This window comes from Chionomys nivalis, chromosome 22 (genome assembly GCF_950005125.1).
Source record: "Chionomys nivalis chromosome 22, mChiNiv1.1, whole genome shotgun sequence".
Classification (NCBI taxonomy): domain Eukaryota; kingdom Metazoa; phylum Chordata; class Mammalia; order Rodentia; family Cricetidae; genus Chionomys; species Chionomys nivalis.
The window spans coordinates 6,376,364-6,396,728 of NC_080107.1; the positions used below are offsets into that span (position 1 = coordinate 6,376,364).

Below are 20,365 nucleotides of genomic sequence, written 5' to 3' on the forward strand. Positions count from 1 at the left end.
TGTGGTCTTTGGTTTGTTTTGCTTTGGTTTTTATTCTTAATTCCTGGAGCCAGCCTTACTGGTGAGTGAGATTCTTTGATCGCCTCATTGGGAAGCTAAGAGTTAAAACCTGAAGGAGTAATTCTGCTCCTCTTCTTTGCCCCCAGTGCTGTCTCTGTCTTTCCTTTGAAGATAATTTTGACCCTTTGTTTTTAATCATTTGCTCTTCAGATGGACCCTGTGCAGAAAGCTGTCATTAACCACACGTTTGGAGTCTCCATTCCCCCGAAGAAGAAACAAGTTATTTCTTGTAATGTCTGTCAGCTGCGCTTTAACTCAGATGTGAGTATCACTTTTTTCTCTCTGAAGTGTGTTGATTGTGCTGGTGCTGATTGGCCTGAAGATGTCCCTCTTCACTTGTGCCTGCTCTGTGGCCTCTCAGCATCGGTTCCTCCTGATGACCCACTGGCTCCAGGGTGTCCAGTTTCCAAGTGACTTAGACTCGGTGCTTCAAATAAGAAGAGTAGGGCAAGTGATTGGTCATAAAAGTTAGGACATTCTCTTGTTTTATACTGGATCCCATTGATTCTATTTGCTTGTCAAAAATATTTGAAAATTAGAAATTATGAAAAAACTGCGTGAATGCTAAGAAGACCACTGAGTTTTTGACAAGAACTATCACATTTCATGCATGTGTTCAATCTTATTAGATACCCAAAGACTAGTGTATTATACAAGTTATGTTTCCGATTCATATAAATATAGGAAAAATTTTCTATAACTAGCCAACATAGACATTCTGCTGAAAAGAGGTACCAAGGAAAAGGTAAATTCTAAGTAGATTTTTAAATGTATAAAAAATAAATAACAGCAGAAATCTGGTAATATTCAACTGCCAAACAAAACCAGTTTCCAGGATGGTTAATGAAAATGTCATACATTTACACAATGGAGTACTACACAGCAGTAAAAAATAATGACATCTTGAAATTTTCATGCAAATGGATAGATCTAGAAAAAAAACATATTGAGTGAGGTACCCCAGACCCAGAAAGACAGCTATAATATGTACTCACTCATAAGTGACTTTTAGACATAAAGCAAAGAAAAAAAACCAACCTATAGTTCACAGCCCCAGAGAACCTAGACAACAAAGAGAACCCTTAGAGGACATACATGGATCCACATAGGAAGGTGAAAAAGACAAAGATCTCCTGAGTAAACTGGGAATGTGGGGGTCACAGTAGAGGGTTGAAGAGAAGGGAAAGGAAGGGAGGGCAATAGAGAAAAAAGCATCGCTCAATAAAAAAAAAAAGTGAAAAATACCAGTTTCCAGTGCAGATGGGATCTGAAGACTGTATCTTAGATGTGGGATTTCCCAAGTTTCTGGATTCAAAAAGCCATTCTGCAAAGAGCATACCACAGATTTAATGTGTTTTTAGAAATACAAAAATAACAAGACATCTTTCTTCATGTATACCACGATGTGACATTTCCATAGTTCTACACAGTAAACACAATGAAATTGCACTCACTGGAAAAGAAGTTGATCATGATCTAAACAATTATATTTAATGTGATTTCAACTAAAGACTGGTGACTGTTGGGTACCTCATAAAATTCCATTCTGAAGAATTTAAATGTCCTGACATAAACAGAGGAACATAGGATGTCAATTCATTTGATGTCTCAGTACTATTGAGATCTCAATTCCCCTCAGGTTGTAAAAACAGCAGAGTGAATACCCAGACTCCCCAAACTCTCTCTTTTTGTCAATAATCACCCATGAAGATGTATACTTCCTGATTTTAGTGCTTACTACAAACCCCACAGTTATCAAGGTACTTTGAAGAATCAGTCCGCCTTGGGGCTGGAGAGATGGCTCAGCAGTGAAAAGTACTTGCTACTTTTGCAGAGGACTTGGGTTCCATTCCCAGCACCATCCATAACTCCAGTTTCCGGGGAACCAGCACCTTCTTCTGGTCTCCATGGTACAGCACACACTAGTACACTGGCATCCCTGCAAGTGAAACATGCGCACACATAAAGATAAATACATCCTCTTTAAAATCTCATCCATTTGAACTCCTCAAGCCCGACTTGTCGTTCCCAATTATTATCAATACTTCATACTTTTTAATGTAACCTTCCAGAGTTGGCTTATGGAGCTATATCTAAATGTGACTGTGTTTTTCTTTCTCTTAGGTATAGAGTAGCAAGCTTTTCTCTGCCTTTGTCTGTTAGCTTGTTTGTTCATTTGTTTGGTGTTTATGCACCACACATGCACCATGTTCATGTGTATTTGTATACATGTATATGTGCAGGCATGCACATGTCTGACCAAGAGTGTAAAGGTTAGAAGTTGATGTCAGATGTTTTTCTCAATCTCTCCACCTTGTTTTCTCCCTAAACCTAGAGCTCATCTTTTCAGCTTGACTGTCTGGTCAGTGAGCTCCAGAGATCCGATTCTCTGTCCCTAGCAGATTGCTGCCACGCTTGGCTTTTGCATGGATGCTGACATTCTCGTGTTCGCATGGCAGATACTTTACCCATCGAGCCATCTCGCCACCTACTGCCTTGTCTTTCTCACAGCACAGTGTTTCACTGAGAAGCCTTTCTGTCCATGTAGAGCACTCCTTGACCTTCTGATTTGCAAACATGCTGGAGAAAGATGCTAATGTCCTAAGAACCTAGATCCTCATATGTTACATTACATCACAAAGGGGATTAAAGGCAGTAACCGCCCGTCTCTAAAACAGAAAGAATGCCCGTCACTGTGTCTTGTGCCCATGTGCTGGTGTATACAAGGCTCCTTAAAAAGGGAAGAGGAGGGCAAAAGAAACAGTCGTTAATGATTCATCGATTACCCATTGACGGCTTTGAAGTTAAAGGAATGGGCCAAAAGCCAAGGAGTGTGCGCAGGTCTACAAGTCAGTCTTACCAATATATTCGTTTTAGCCCAGAGAGATACACATCCCATTTCTGGTACCCAATTAGGCAATAACAAATTTGTGTTGTTTTTAGCTTATGACCGTTTCCTGAGAAAGCAGTAGTAGCACACTAGTCTCTGTGTGTGAGCCCCATGGTCTGTCTGCTTAGTACCCGTTAGCATTCGTGTGTGAGCCCCATAGTCTGTCTGCTTAGTACCCGTTAGCATTCGTGTGTGAGCCCCATAGTCTGTCTGCTTCGTACCCGTTAGCATTTGTGTGTGAGCCCCATAGTCTGTCTACTTAGTACCCGTTAGCATTCGTGTGTGTGCCCCATAGTCTGTCTACTTAGTACCCGTTAGCATTTGTGTGTGAGCCCCATAGTCTGTCTACTTAGTACCCGTTAGCATTCGTGTGTGTGCCCCATAGTCTGTCTACTTAGTACCCGTTAGCATTTGTGTGTGAGCCCCATAGTCTGTCTACTTAGTACCCGTTAGCATTCGTGTGTGTGCCCCATAGTCTGTCTGCTTAGTACCCGTTAGCATTCGTGTGTGTGCCCTATTGTCTGTCTACTTAGTACCCATTAGCATTTTTGTGTGTATTCCCCATACTCTGTTTACTTAGTACCCGTTAGCATTTGTGTGCCTGTGTCCCGTGGTTGTTTGTTCAGTACCTTCTAAGTGACCATGTAGGTTGTTTCCCATTTAGGAGAATTGCATGTATTTTCATAGTCAATACACAACAGAACCAGGACATAATCCGGGCATCTTGCCTCTAAATCTGCAGGTGTGCCTACAATACTATTTCCAGTAAGTTGACTTTTGTTTAAGGATTAATTGAAACCCTTCTGGAAGATGGTGGGACATTCCAAAGAGTTAGCTTTTTCTAGCAAGGGCTGTGTGACTGCCTGGGATCCGTCCTTACACAGGAAAATGAGAGTATGTTGCAGCCTTACACTGTGTTCTCAATTTTATGTGCAACACTGCATTCAGAGTCTCTGAAGGCAGAGACATGCAGATCTCCGAGGGTTTAAGGCCAGCCTGGTCTACATGTGAGTTTCAGGACAAACAAGCTACATAGACCCTGTCTCAAAAAAAAAAAAAAAAAAAGTTCTTGAACATGGATTTAAGTTCTGGTTTCGAACCTGGAAAATAACACCAACACTGTTGACCTTAGTTTTATGATGGGAAAATGAACTGTTCCAGCTCTATGGTTAAAAATAATCCCCAGGGTATCACCATCAGCAGAACAGAGCATAAACACATCTGTCATACAGATAGGGCAGCTAAGACCTCAGAATTATACTTCCTATTGTGTCATGGAAGCCAGGTGTGGTGATGCACCCCTGCAATGTCAGAACACAGAAGAGTCAGCAGTTGACGGCCAGCCTTGTCTACAGAGCAAGTGTGAGGCATGAACAACACGAGACCCTGTTTGCAAAATCAAAATAGAAAAAAAAAAAAAAAAAAACAGAACCAAAAACGAATCTGTCCCATGGGTGCTTTGAGGGGAGGTGTGAGGTGTGAGAAGTTTCTCCATAGTTCTGTGCTCACCATCATCCAGGTAAGGACAGCTGCAAACATGTTAACAGACGACCACCAGCTTCCTGTCACTACCCAGTATCCCTGTGGAGAAGAAAGAAAAAAAATGAGATTTCTGAGTCATGCTTAGATTCTGGGCAATAAAACTGTAAAATCTGGATGGCAAATGCAAAAATGTGACATATATGTGTTCCTAGTGTTTAGCAATGTGCTGTAATCTGCATAACCGAGCTCTCTAACTGAGCATTTTTTATTGGGAAGGGAGTTTATTATTTTATAATTACCCTATTTACATTTTAATGCAAGAATTAAGAAGATGCTCACCCTTATTTCCTTTAATAACATTTCTAAATCAGCCCGAGACTGAATTGGCTTCACTCTTCAGTGTAGAAAGTATGTTTATGAAAGATCTGGAAGGCAAATTTGCACAGTAAACAGACTGTTCTCCACGGCTCCCTGTAACGCACATAGAACACACCAGGGAAGACCTTGTGCCAGGAACCCAGGGCAACCTAGTCTAAGTGTTCTGCAGCCTGCTCTGCCCAGCTCTTACCATCTCAATAGAGCGCCACTGTTGGAAAGCAGGAAGCTACGGCTTTATTTACACAATGAAGCCTTATGTAAATGAGCAGGCATTAATCACAAACAGTTCCCAAGTGAACCTTTACAAATTGACACCATTAACTTTGCCAGGGGCAGGCCAGGCTCGGCCATCCAGGAATAACACACTTTCCAGAAGAGTCCTGGACCTTGGCGCAAATACGTGCAGATGCCAATTCCTGCTTTCTTCTTCATCATCTTCCTAACCCAGCGAAAACCAAACGAGGTTGTCATGAGCCCCCAGGTTCCTTCGTCCGTTGATAAATGAGTGCACACTGTGGGATGATCATGAATTGATGGACCTGAGTAGGAATCTGTAGCTCTCTAGAGAAGAGCCCCGGCAGGAGAAGGAGCTAGTGTATACTTCACAAATAATACCTCGAGGCAAACATTCTTCTCCTTTTTGGCAGTGTTGGAAGCTGGGAGATCACAAATAGTTTCTCATTTGCATATTAATTCCAGTTCCCTGGAGACTAGCAGTAGAAGGATCAAGGAAATACAAGTGGAGTTTTACATAAGAGAAGAGCTGGGCAACGTGGTTTTAAGTGTTTAGAAACACAGATGCTTCATCATCCTCCCACCCACAGTTCACTGTAAACGACCTTCATCTCACCTGCATCCCCATGCATCGTCATCCCCATGCATCATCGTCCCCATGTATCATCATCCCCATGCATCATCATCACCATTCATCATCATCCCCATGATTCGTCATCCCCATGCTTCGTCATCACCCTCTCACCCACAGTTCACTGTAAACGACCTTCATCTCACCTGCATCCCCATGCATCGTCATCCCCATGCATCGTCATCCCCATGTATCATCATCCCCATGCATCATCATCACCATTCATCATCATCCCCATGATTTGTCATCCCCATGCTTCGTCATCACCACGCATCGTCATCATCCTCTCACCCACAGTTCACTGTAAACGACCTTCATCTCACCTGCATCCCCATGCATCATCATCCCCATGCATCATCATCCCCATTCATCATCATCCCCATGCATCATCATCCCCATGCTTCGTCATCCCCATGCTTCGTCATCCCCACGCATCGTCATCCCCACGCATCATCATCCCCATGCATCGTCATCCCCATGCATCGTCATCATCCTCTCATCGCAGTTCACTATAAACGACCTTCATCTCACCTGTATCCCCATGCTTCGTCATCCCCATTCATCATCATCCCCATGCATAATAATCCCCACACATCGTCATCCCCATGCATCATCATCCCCATGTATCGTCATCCCCACACATCGTCATCCCCATGCATCATCATCCCCATGCATCATCATCCCCATGCATCGTCATCCCCACGCATCGTCTTCCCCATGCTTCGTCATCCCCATGCATCGTCTTCCCCATGCTTCATCATCCCCATGCATCATCATCATCGTCATCTCACCACAGTTCACTGTAAACGACCTTCATCTCACCTGCAGTCCCGTGCTTCGTAAGGAAACAGAAACAAGAGCACAGTAATCTGACCAAACATTTTTGACTCTAGCTCAGGAATAGACCCCAAAGTGTTGGAATGAATCATTAAGGCTACAAATTATAAAGCATGAGATAGTATCCCTGATGCTAATGTCATTGCTTTCATTACTAGCATGGGGCTAAACTTGCAAAATTTACAGTGTTATGAGTCCCAGCATAGACCACATTCTCTTCATTTTATCTTACTCTATGGCATTTGTAGGTTGGTGTGTTTTGTGACATCGTCCTGTCTGGGTTATGGTTTAGCTGGTATCTCTGGATTTCAGCCTTCTGTCCTTCTTGTTATGCTTTATGCCTTCCTGTCTGGGGATATGAAGAGATGACCTCATCCCATTTCATTGATTGACCTCAGAATATTATAGACAGGCAGGAAACTAAAGGTTGCTTAGAAGAGAAAATGATAGGGTGATCAACCATTTGTGTGAACATTTTTTATGGTGACCTCACTCTTATTCTTGACTATAAACCTCTGAAATTTTGAAAATCGCAACCATTCAGAGATCAGCAGCAATTCCCAGGACTGCAGTTAGCAGGCAATTGGTACTTCTGCGAGCACTGGCACCCTCATTGTACGCCTGTGTCATCTTAGTGCAGCCATTTCGCCCAGATTGTCCCCTCTGGCCTTCCTGCCTGTTTCCACCTCCCTGCTCTTTTCTAAGTCTCCTTCCGACCTCCTGATTTCTTTAGCAGTTAAAATCTCACAGTGCAAACTCTCCCGCCTTTTTGTAAACAAACTTCATCCACCACGTGACATTTAAGAAGCCTTCCCGCTGTATCTGCTAGAGGCACTGGCATTCTCTACAGCCCACCTAGCAGCATTCTCTGCTGTCACGAGGTTGGCTATCATGCCACAACTTTGGGTCCCACACGAATTTTCTTCCCACGCACTGTTTGTGGACTCCCCCGTGCTTGGCCACCAGACCTGACTGTCCCTGTCTTCCAGCTGCCCTGTGACACCAAGTTCCAGCAGCAGCTGCCCTTCCTCAGAAATCAGATCACCCAAGAACCTGGAACCTTGTAAGTTACTGCCTTAGGAAATGTCCCTTTAAGTAGAACTAGCGCAGGCAGTCGGCTGCAAGGATTTTTCTGAAACTTTGGCACCATTTAGTAGTCCAGGGAACTCTTCAATTTACTGATGACATTCTTGAACTTTCTTTTATCTCTAAAAATGTCATTCCTTGTTCTTCCCTGTGTTCTCTTCCAACCCTTTCCATTGCTTCTTCCTTCATTCTCCACGTAATCTTTTCTTCATCCTTAGTGCTTCTTCCTTTTCCTCTTTTCTTCCCCGGACACAATAGAGTAGCAAATGCTGTTTCCCCTATCTTTCTTCAACACTGGTAATGTTTTTATTAAACCTTTTTTTTTTCCTTAAGCAGACTCTTTGCTTTCAATTCAGAAAATTCATCTTCTACTATTTGACTCTCCCCAGCATAAGGTCACTGTCCCATGAATCCAACCAATTTCTACACATGAATTAAGGCTGATTTTAACTATTCCCTACCTCAAAAATATGCATCTAACCACTGTCAACCACCTATGCACATCTACTCTATTGCTCTTGAGAGCCCTTGGGAGAGGTAGCTACTCCTCTAGGTTTTTATTTATATGATTGCATATGAATTTTATAAGGAATAATATGATTATTAAGTATATAAAATTATAATTTAAATATAAAACCTTCTATACTTACAAGCATGGCTTGGACATTCCTCCCCCTTCAAAAGTCTTGTATGTATCTGTACTGAAAACACAGACCATTTTCTTTGACTTTCTTCCCTAAACAATATAGCATGAGAACTGTTACACAGCATTTATATTTTAATATAAATTTGTTTTATATTTAATATAAATTTATATTTATATTTTAATTTGTATTTTAATATAAATATTTATATTTTATTGATACTCTAGAGGTTATTGAAAAGAATACAGGCAGTTATATGCAAATGCCATGTCATCCTACTTAAAAGACTTCAGCAATCACAGATCTGGGCACTCAGGAAGCTTCTGGAACCAATCCCTCAGGAACACGAGGAAGAGCTACACACACACTTATGAAAAAGTTGTACGTGTTTGCGAGCACTGGTGCCCAGTCTATTAGATTTTTGCCTGTGCTAACATGGTTCCTAATGGGGAAAAAAAGAAGAGTCCAGGAAGTTGCCTCTGAAACGTGAGGCTGTGGTAGGCTGGAGAAGGTTGGACTTTAGCTGAACTCTGCAGCGGATGATTAAACACAGAGCTGCCACAGGAACGGTACTCGCGGTGCTGATCCAGGAACTTCCATGCTTAGTACAAAATTTACATCTACTATTAAGCCATACTAATTATTAGAAAAATTAATATTGTAAGTTTGAAACCCCAACCAGTTCTGTTGAGAACAAAGGTGCGGTGCCGAAAATAGAAGGAATCGATAGCTTCCAATGAAAACCTAGAAAGTGATAGCCAGCTTTTGTCAAACATTTTACATTTTTTCCCATAAATAAGACTATTTATATTGATTCTTAGGTTTGGAGGGTAGCGAAGCAGATAGGAGGTAATTAAAAGCATAAATCTCCAGAGCCTGAGAAGGTAATTCTCTGTTTCTCAGACAGAGCTGACAAAGTGATGAACAATTTTTGCTCCCGCATGACAGAAATATAGCGTGATTACACGGAACAGGGACATGGGGTGCTAAAAGTTTTCTCCAATGGCTACCATTAAACGAGCTCTTAAGAGTTCAGTCAGCTTTTCGAAGTACATAGTAGTTACTCATTAAATTCTTTCAAATATTGCTTCCACAGTAGCGCTGTACAGCAACGTTCAGTCATCAGCATTTCCTTCTATTTTAAGTAGATATGTGGAGAGTTTAGGACTGACTTTAGACTCACCGGTGCCTCAGGACTGGGGACATGACTTTCTCTAGTAAAGTACCCATCACACAGTGGAGGATCAGAGTTTGATACCTGTCAGTACCCCAGTGCCTGGGGTCCTGGGACAGGTAGATGCCTGGAGCTCATTGGTCAGCAGCTTAGCTGAAACATGGTTCAAGTTCAGTGAGTGACCCTGTCTCTAAACAAACAAACAAACAAGATGAAGAACAGTGGAGCAGGATGACCTCTGCTCCACGCATGTGCACACAGGTGCACGCATACCTGCAAAGATGAGCGCAGGAGTAAGTGCATAACACACACACACACACACACTCTAAATTTACCACCAGGAGGAAAAAAAGACTACATTAGAAAGACCAGTTTTCTTTCATTTTGTTTTGTTTTTGAAGTGAGTATAACAAGTTAGAGAGACTCGTCAGGTCCTAGATTGCGCTGGCGAAAAGATCTCACGAGGAGACTCTGCATTTTTCTGGCTCTTCTGTAGACACAGAGACACCCCGCATGGCATGGAGCACTAGCTCTCATTTTTTTTCTAGCAGTGTGCGGCATGGTATGGTCAGCCTAACTGGATGGTGTACGAAGCATAAATGTGGGCGTTAGCCTGAAGGCACCAACACCCAGCCCTGCTCGCCAAGGTCCATTCTTGAGAGAAAACCAACATTATGTCAACTCAATCACCACAGCTATCTTTGGTCTTTCTCAACCTTATCATGTGGTTGGCTGACCAGATGTTAGCAACATCCCTGAAGAACACTAGAGGGACTTAACTTCCCAGTTCTAAAATTCTCCTGCTAAGAACCCTTCTAACACAAAGCTTTCTCTTTCTAACCCCTTTACAGATTTTCAACTCATTGTGTTGTTGATTGTTCTTCACCTAAAAGTTCCCGTGCCTCTTGGGATTTAGGAAAGACGATGGCTAAAAGTGTGTGTTTTACTTGTTCCCTGGATATGGATTTCCTCAGTTAAGACAGATTCTAAAATCATTAACAATCAGGAAAGGTTTCGCTTGACTTTTGTGGCTGGGGATTTCAGCTGCACCTTCATTCAATGTATAATTAAAGGCAGAAACTCGGCTGGGCCCCTGTAGGCTCAGTGTGATGAGCAGCCTGTGTAGAGTGGATTTCTGGGCTTTGTTTTAGGAAGCAGTTGGTTTCCCGTAGCTCCTGTCCGTGTGCTGTGTTAGGCAGCTGACTAGAATTTTCACAAGAAATGGAAAATATGATTTATGTATGACCAAAACAGGAAAAAAAAAATGGTTGCAAGTTTGTATTCTCCACTACTTGAATAAGTAGAGTGACCCAAAACAGTTCAGAACATTTAGCTAATTTTACCTCTCAGGCAGCAACTTGAATAAATAGGAGAGTTTCTGTGCTACCAGGCCCAAGGCCTTCTAATCTGATGGCTTGGCAGGGTGGCTGTAAGTCTGTAGGAACCTGAGCATCCATGGCCTGCTTCCACCAGTCTCTAAAATACCAAGACTCTGCTGGCGAAATGAACGTGTGAAGAGTGTGTCTGAGAGAGAGCCCTTCAAGGAGAGAGAAGCAGCTAAAAACAAACAAACAAACAACATCAAAACAACTAGGACAATCCCTGCATCAGAAGGAAGGCCTAAGCAATTTCCTCAGGAAGGAAGGAAGGACGGAGGGAGGGAGGAAGGAGAGGAGAGAGAGAGAGAGAATGAGATAGACATTTAAGGCTGCTGAACCGTGTGTTGCTAGCTGCAGCATAATTCAGGAGAGAACAGAACCTGTGACTAGAACAATCTCAGTGAAAAGCTCTTTGATGGTGCCACCTCCCTGCCTGGCGCTACACTAACTCTCTCCGTACCTCTTCTCTGTAATCGCACACAGGTGGTAAGGAAGGGAAAGCCTTGAGAGTGGGTCAGTCAAGATTGATGGTCAGGATTTGAGCAAAAGATAACTGGAGAACTATGAAATTCAATAGCTTAAGCAGGCAGGACTCGGCCAAGCTTGGTGACGGTGGCTCCTGCCTTTTGTTCTACCACTCAGGAGGCAGAAGTAGGTGGGTCTCTGTGATTCTGAGGCTAGCCTGGTCTCTGTAAGGAGTACCAGGCTAGCCAGACTCCTTAGTGAAACCCTGTTTCACAAAACAGAACAGCAGCAATAACAAAAGCCAAATAGGTTTCATTACATAAGTGGTCCTCATGGACTTCGGGTAAGCCACAGGGAATCCACGGCCTTCCAGAATTATGCAGGGTAATTTGTATTTTCGTATCTGAAACCAGTTACGGGTAACTGATCTGTCTTCTCATGGGGCCAATGTTCCACATCTTTATCAACATGATGCCATGTTCTTGCCCTTAATTGCTTTTAGGAATTATTATTTCAACTTGCCTAAACATTTTGCCTTTCTTTTCTTTTCTCTTCTTCCTCCCCGTCCCTCTTCTTCATTCTTTTATTCTTTCTCTTTATTTTCTCAGTGACAGTGGTGGCGATTTGATTAAACTCAGGATCTCATACTAGGCAAGTTCAATTGAGCTGAATCACCAGCTAGCTCTCGTGCAAAGATAAAAGCAAGCGAACAAAGCCACTCTACTCCACCGCCCTCTCTCTCTGTCTCTCTCTGTCTCTCTCTCTCTCACACACACACACACCTTAGTTCTGTGTTCTAGGGCACGTGGAGAACATACGTGCTCACTGCTTAGCCGACTGGTCTCTGGACTGGTCTCAGACAAGAACTCTGAGGAATTCGTTACACTATCAACATCAAATCCCATTTTACAGGAGACACGGAACCCTTCTGTGTGGTGCTGTGGCATCTTTCCTTGTGCCGTTTGGAAGGACTAGAAAAAAACTGCTTCTAAAGGAACCATTAATAATTTGTTAAGAGTTTGTCGTTGAAATGGTTTGAGTCAACAAAATGCCCCGCACATATTTTTAAATTAAAAATAGCAGCAGTCACATTTTGTCATTCTGTGTATACATTTGCACAGATGGTCAGAGAACGGAGGGTTCATTAATATCTCTAAGTCACGGGGAAATGATAGATCCCCACATTTACAAAGTGCCACGGTAGGATTACTGAGTTTACAGATGTAAAAAAATAGATAGAAAAATGTAAAAGCATGAATATTTGACATCCCTTTCCAGCAAGCTTGCTACAGATTTACACATTGAAAAATTATCATTTACATGAATATCCATTTTTACAAATGTGATAAATTCTTATTAATTTGCATAGTATTAACTGGATCTCTGGTAATTCAGCTATGTATGAACTGTATATTTGTTTGTTCCAAGTTCTCGCTTCAGGGATTAGTGCACGTGCGTCTCACGGAGGGATGGAAGCGTGAAAAGGAGCAGAGATGGTTGCTTGAGCCCACGCGTGCACTTAATGTGTTGAAATATAGGCAGCGGTGTCATTTCGGGGACTCTTACATGATTTTAACAAATCGCTTCATCCCCAGCAGGTTTTTAAAAACCACTTTATCCTCCTCCCCCCCACCACCACAGCTGACAACATCTCCTTAAAAATGTTCTGGTCTTTAAATTGTCCTGCAGTCACTACTGAAATCCCCCCAGTTCATAGCCATTTAGAAATATCTTATGCCATTCTCTCTTTTAAAAAAAACTAGTCATTCTGTTATTTATTTTGTTAAGCATTTTGTTTAAACAAGATAATGTCACCTAACACACCCTGAACATTCAGATCCCTGGCCAGCTGGGCCAGTGTCTGGCCCAGTTTTTGCCTCTGGCCCTTATTGCTTCCCTATTCCAGCTGTAGTGACTTTGACTTCCGTGAATATGCCACACGCACCCCGCCCTCAGCCCCTCTAACTTTAGAACTAGTTCTCACTCATCTTTCAGGTCTCATTTCAAATATTTCTCCCTCACAATTTGGAAATATATATTTATAGAACTGTCTGACCTCCCCATTGATAATGACAGGACAGAGACCGGATCTGTTCTGTTCTGCCCACTGCCTTCTCTCTGGTGCCCAGCTCAGTGTGTGGGAATGGTACTAAAGGGATCCTGGCAAAGTTACGAAAGCCATGCTCTGTGGTAAAAAATGACCTTAACGTGACCTTAAAACAGTGCTTCTCAGCCTTCCTAATGCTGTGACCTTTCATAACAGCTCCTTGTGTTGTGGTGACCCCTAAACCATAAAATTATTTTACTGTTATTTCATAACTGTAGTTTTGCTACTGTTATTTCATCACTGTAGTTTTGCTACTGTTATTTCATCACTGTAGTTTTCCTACTGTTATGAATCGTAATTTAAATATCGACTATGCGAGCTATCTGATATGTGGTTCCTGCCTCCCAGGGGTTGCGACCCACTCATTGAGAACCGCTGTCTTAACAGCTCTCCTCCAAACTTGTTCTCATTCCAGGCCACCTTCTAGCATCACAGCAAAAGGGGAGGGGCCATCTGGTTTCAAATCCTCCTCTGTCAGGGCTGTTTGGACCTAGGCTTGGGGCTTTCTTCATTGATCTGCAGTGCACTTGTAAAAAGCGTCATCTTTTCATTTTTTGTTCCAATCCAAGGTCTTCCATTTTTGATATGGTGGTTGAGCAGTAATAACTGCAGAGTTTTCTGTAAGTTCCAACCCGTCATACTCACTTCCCATGGCTTTCTGAGGTGAACTAAAGGTCTGCACAGAAAGCGCTTAGCTTAGCTCTGTGCCTGTTGGGAGGCAAACAATACTAGGCCCTGTGTGTCTGGAGTTTTGTTTTTGAGTTCAGGAGGATGTGTCGGAGACTTTGTGTTTACAGCCTCTCTGGATACTGTGTTTCCTTTCTGGCTGTGTTCTTGGACTCTTGGAAGAGATGGGGCCACCGTGCTGTAGTATCTTCAGAGGCAGCTATCAGTCCCTTATTTACACAAATATGGCTAGAACGCAGCTTCTGGTGCAGCGTTGCCAACTTCCTTCTAGGACAAGACGACCTCAGAGTCTATCATCCCCCAGTTATTTAATAAGGCTGATTTGATTGCAGGAAAGTGCTTTGACACTCAGGTGCCGCCACAGCCACATTCGTAAAGACGCTGGTGGTTCCTGGAGAGTTGGAGTGGTAAATTCTTTTCTCTTGGGCTTTTGTGCTTTGCCCTCTGTTCTGTCCTCTTCACTGGTCCCTCCCTCTATCCTGGTGACCCTTCCTCTGTTCTGACTGATGAGCTTCTTCCCACACGACTGACGTAAGTGTCTTCTCAAGACTCTTTCCTCGGAGAGATTTTCTCTCCGCTGTCTGTAAATGTTTTCTTGAGATTCTTTGCAAAAAAAGATTGCCTTCCCTCTGTTCTCAATTCCTCAGGAACCTCATCAGTCTCCAAAGATGCACCCATCATCTGGTCATCCAGTTCCCAAATCGTTATCTCCCCTCCAGCCACCTTCCTCAGTGGTCCACTCTCCTGGGCATGTATCCCAGGAGCAGCCTAGAGAGCCTGTCCAGACAAAAATCCTCATTTCCTCCTGAAAGACTTCCCCACCCACCGTTACTATACTTTGTTGCTATTTGGTCTTGCCGCTTTCCCTGCCTTTGCCTTTCCCATCCTTCTGTCCTTACTTGAGCTGTATTTCCAGGTAATAACAATTAGATAGATATTCATTCCCTCACCCATCCAGGTGATGAGTATTTATCAGACGTCTACTGAGTTTTCGGTAATGTGTTAAGTGCACGGTGCACAGTGAAAAACAAACATCTCACAGGCATGAGCTGTAACGGAGGCTGTGGTCTGGTAGAAGTAGACAGAATTAATCAAATGGTCGTATGAATTCATCAATAGATTTGAAATGGGAGAGGACTTTGGGGAGGCATCGTACAGAGCCAGGAGGGGGAATGCACGAGCGCTTGGGTGAGCTTCACTTTGGGAGAATCCAGAGTTAGTGTACGACTTCGTGGGGCTCTCAGAAGGCTTCTTTGGGAAGGGGGTATAGCCAGCTTCTGAAGAAAGAGCAGGAGGTAACTAAGAACAGACACAGCGCTAGCATTTCAAGCTGCAGGAAAGAAGACGGACTGGATTTTACTTAGGCTGCAGCCACGCTCAGTTTCTCAGAGAAAAACAGAGAGGACCCAACAGAAACCAGAAGTAAGGAGGAAGAAGAGCATGTGGGTTGCCAATACGACTATTTAAGTTTTTAGATAGATGCTGTTGATAGGAAACGGGGGTGACTAGGTAGTTCAGAGCAGGAAACAGCAACGTCAGTAATTAGTTCTGAATCTCTGTTTAAAGATGCTTTGATATTCAGAATGGGCATCCAGAATCTGAGGGTACAGGTGGTTTTGCATGCTGTAATATGGATGGAATTGAACAGAGAGTAGACTGGAAAGTTTGGGGGAAAGCTCAGGAAGGGCTAAGGATAGGCAGTATTTAGTGACCGAGCAAGGAAGGATGTGCCAGCAATTGTCCTCTATGTCAGAAACACTTCTAGATCCATAGCTTGTCCAGTTCATTCAAGTCTCTGTGCAAATTCTTTTCCTTGGAGTGTCCTTGGTGCCTAGAATAGCACATCCTACCACCACTGTGCTACCCTCTTCTTCCTGTTTTCACAGGATGGTGCAACATATTCAGAAAATGTGTCATCTATCACTTAACAACTCCGAATATTCTACACATCTAGGAATCCACTGTTTCTTTCTTATGATCCCATATTAGAATGTAAGTTTCTGTAGTCTGTGTGTTTCAACACCTAGAACGGTGCCTCAGAAACGATAGGCTAGGCGTTCAATGGATATTTGTGGCCTGAATAAATAGAATGAACTAACTTTCCAATTGTAGAGTTTCCTTTCTTGTTCCCTCATATAGATAGATAGATAGATTCATAGATACATAGATAGATAGATACATAGATAGATGGATACATAGATGGATAGATACATTGATAGATCACTGTTGTGTGATGTTTTACTCTTTGGACTTTTTGAGGGGGCCACCACCCAGCTCCCAGATAAATCACAGAGTCATTCTTAGTTAGGAATGCCCAGCCTTAGCTTGGCTTGTTTTTTGCCAGTTTTTCTTAACTTAAATTAACCCAATTACCTTTTGCTTCTGTACTTTTATCTTCCTCTATTTCTGTATACCTTTCTTTACTTCTGTCTCCGTGGCATGCTGTGTAGCTGGGTGGCTGTGTAGCTGGGTGGCTGTGTAGCTGGGTGGCTGTGTGGCTGGGTGGCTGGCCCTGATAGCCTCTCCTTATTCTCTTGCTCCTCTTCTTCCTGCCTGCCGGCCCCGCTATCCTTGCTCCTGCCTTGCTATTGGCCATTCAGCTCTTTATTAGACCATCAGGTGTTTTAGGCAGGCAAAGAATCACAGCTTCACAGAGTTAAACAAGTGCAACTTAAACTAAGCAGCACTCCTTAAAATATTATTCCCCAACAGACATTCAAGCAGATGTTCAATTAAAACGATTCACATTGATCTTACCACATGTTACATGTGAACAACCTTTGTTATAACTTGTTGATCAGCAGAACATGTGTGGGAGTTGGTTCTCCACTTCCACGGTATGAGTTCCAGGGATCAAATTCAGTTCATGGGGCTTGACAGAAAGTGCCTTTATCGACTGATTCATCTTGCTGGGCCCAGGAGAACTTTTAGGAAATATCATACAGAATCAGAAAGAGGGGCCCACTAGCATTTGCTAATTAAAATATTTCAAATTCTGTAGGTGAATCAAAGCTGTAGACATTTTTATTCCTATTTTGCCTCGAGTAGATGAAGCTCTTGTGTGTCACGAAGGCTGCAAATATTTAGAATGAAAACATGAGGTTTAATCTGATGCTTTTATGTGAAGACGCAGTTCTCACGGCAAAGTTGGCTGTGTTGTTTCATGATTCCCCTTAGCTATAGTCATCTATTCTGATCTTCATAGCTACATATTTTATTTACTATGACTTATAACATTATGCTGGGGCTTAGTCCTTAATTTGTCATTTCGAAATATGAATTTTTAAATGGCTGTAAAACAGATTCTCGCATAAGTAATGAACATCTAAAATGCTACTGGGGCCATATTTCGACCCATTCTCTAAGCATTGTGCTCTCAGAGTTGCTCTGCCACTGTGGCCAGCAGTGAGCAATTATCCATGGACTATGAGGGGACACAATGCAGGCTCTCATCTTAGACTTACTTGGTGTCGTTCCTGTAAATGTCTCTAACATGGAAGTGGAATTGAGCATAATGCTTTCTTGGACTGATTCAAAGTAAACGTGTGAAAGTCTGAGAGCCTAATTTACGAGACAATTGAGAAGGTTTGGGTTGGTTAGGTGAAGGGTCCCAACAGTGCTCTACTGAAAGTCCACAAATACGCCAGCCAGGCAGGAAAAGCAAGCCGCCGCAAGAGCAGGAATATCCTTCTATCTCATAGTACCAGAGAAGGAACTAACAGCTCCCAGGTTTGCATAAAATGTGAAATCAACTCAAGATAAGGGAATCCCTTCCACTTTTAAATACTATGGGGAAAACCCAAAATAATCGATTCAAAGATATTGAGTAATCGTTGACAAATCCTTAATATTTTCTCTTGTGTCGTAAAAACACAAAACAAAGCCGGGCGGTGGTGGCGCACGCCTTTAGTCCCAGCACTTGGGAGGCAGAGGTAGGTGGATCTCTGTGAGTTCGACACCAGCCTGGTCTACAAGAGCTAGTTCCAGGACAGGCTCCAAAGCCACAGAGAAACCCTGCCTCGAAAAACCAAAAAAAAAAAAAAAAGAAAAAAAGAAAAAAAAAAAAACCACAAAACAAAATCTACATGATTCATAAAATGTTCTAAGGGGTTCAGTCCCTGTCTGCATAATTTTAAAGGAAATTAGGTTATTTCTTTAGTGTAAAAATGTTTCTTTTTTACTTATTATGACATATTTTAGTCATGTCAGTGTACAAGCGCTTTCCTCCCTGGGCTGGGTACAATCATTTAGAGAGTGTAGCGTGTTGAGTGCATCCCTGGGGAGTTAAGCATCCATTCCCCTTTGATTTAAGCATGGCAGAACAAACCCCTCCCGGGTTTATTGCTTCATCTTCTCCCAGTTCAACCAGTGGGCCCTTACTAGGAACTCACTTATGCACAAGGTATTTGCTTCCATGCTTTCTCTGTTCAGGTGCTGATCCCCAGCCCAGAAGACGGCATAAGCATTCCTCAAAAACTGCAAAACTGCAGTCAAATGTGGAGTAAACAATCCTGTTGTTGTTTTAAAGATGACGCATCTCAGACACTCCTTGCTAGAGTCCCAAGTAAACTGGAATGACATCTGACGGAGCTGTGACGCTAAGAGCCTGTGTTGAGAAACTCTCATAGGCATCCTCCCATTTGATTGGTGAAAGAAGGTAGTTTTCAAAACGCAATCATATGACTTTCATTGTTTACACACAGAATTAAGAAAGGAAACACCTGGGTTGACTTTGACCTTAGCACGTGTATATGATAAACTTAGGTTGGTATTTTGTTTGTTTTTGTTTTGTTAGGGACGTAAGTTTTAATTAAGGCCCAATTTGATGTGAAATGAGGAACTAGGAAAGAGAGGAGCAGTACTGAGCAAATCAGAGGACCTGCAAGCAGATCTCAGTTAATGCTGGCACTGCCAAATAACTGTGCCTGGTGTCTGCCCTCATCAACCCTAAACTGGCAGCGCAGTGTGCAATTGGATCCCCAAGGGGAGAAGCTAAGATTGCTGGGAATCATCTACAATTAATAACCCACCTTCAAACGACTCGAGTGAAGCCTAAAACCGGGGGAGATGACAGTTTGGTTCACTTGAAACTGCCCCCGTACTTCTTTTTTAAGAAGAGCACCCTCGACCCGTCCCCACAGTCCAGCTGATGATGCAGTCACACTGCACATCCTTCTACCATATCACCTCTAGCCAGTTGCTGGGCTTACGTGCAGCACCATGTGGAACCCAGCAGAAGCGTGGGTAGCAAGGCTCTCAGGGGACTAATAGGATGTATTGGGGGAAATAATTACTTTGAAGTGCCCTAAAGATCTCAGCATTTTTAAGAAATGGGTTAATTTGCCCCTGTTGAAATGTGTAAAGGGAAGGGACGTCTGTGTGAAGCTGCAGTATCAAACAGTGGCACTTGGAAGCAGCTGTGACCCGAGAACCCTACGTCTGTCTCTAGTATTTGATGGAATTTAAATTGGGCCCAGAGAGAATTATCAGTCTAGAGTGCACATCATGTTCCTCCAGGAAAGCCACTGTGTCTCCCTTTAGTGATGCAGAAAGATTTGGAGTTTAGGGGCATTCTCTACACTAGACAGCCATATGCATAGAGTGCCACTTGCAGAAGCTGGCCTGCTTGCTGCCGTAGCCTGGAAGGTGGCATCCCTGATAAAATGTATAGGGGTGGTGCCCCCTGGAGTTAGTCAGTGTCAAGGCACTGGGCGGACTATAGAAACCAGAATTGTTTCTCACTGGGTAGGTAGATCTTAGACATGAGCAAAGACATGGAGGCTCTTTAAGCTGAAAAGCTCAGAATGGTCATAATTTTGTCTGGACATTTTGTTTCCAACAGATTCCCAGTTGGTGAGGATTGCATGGGGTCCATACCAAAGCCACAGATCATTGCTGATACTGCAGGCTACAAAATGGCCAATATCAGAAGGAAGGTTGACTAGCGATCTTTGGGTTGAGTCAGCCTTTCTATTGGGGGTCTCTTAGGGTTTCTTATATTGTGACCCTCTCTCTGGAAATATCAAATCTTGCCAATGCAAAAGTACATCCAAAAAAATTTTTTTACTGGTAAATAGTATGAAAATAAATTTAACTTTGTTATAAGGAAAAGACTCAAGTAATTAGCTTCGATTTGGTAATTTGTAATTTCTTAATGTGTTGGTATATTTCAAACTGTCATGATTTTATCTCAAATAATTATCATAGTGGTTTAGCGATGGTGCAGGATTATAGTTTAGCGCACAGGATAAAATCTGTAATGTAAAAGCAACATCTAATGTCACGATCACTTTCTATCCAAAACGCTCATT

General features: G+C 42.7%; 1 protein-coding gene across 6 annotated transcripts in view; it reads left to right on the forward strand.

The window, feature by feature from the left end:
- The window catches only part of Znf385b (zinc finger protein 385B), a 342,844-nt gene that overhangs the window by 278,250 nt on the left and 44,229 nt on the right, over positions 1-20,365 (forward strand). For all 6 annotated transcript variants that reach the window (XM_057755673.1, XM_057755674.1, XM_057755679.1 and 3 more), the window contains one exon: positions 211-321. In XM_057755673.1, the coding sequence (XP_057611656.1) occupies positions 211-321 (111 nt within the window). The remainder of the gene's footprint in view (positions 1-210; positions 322-20,365) is intronic.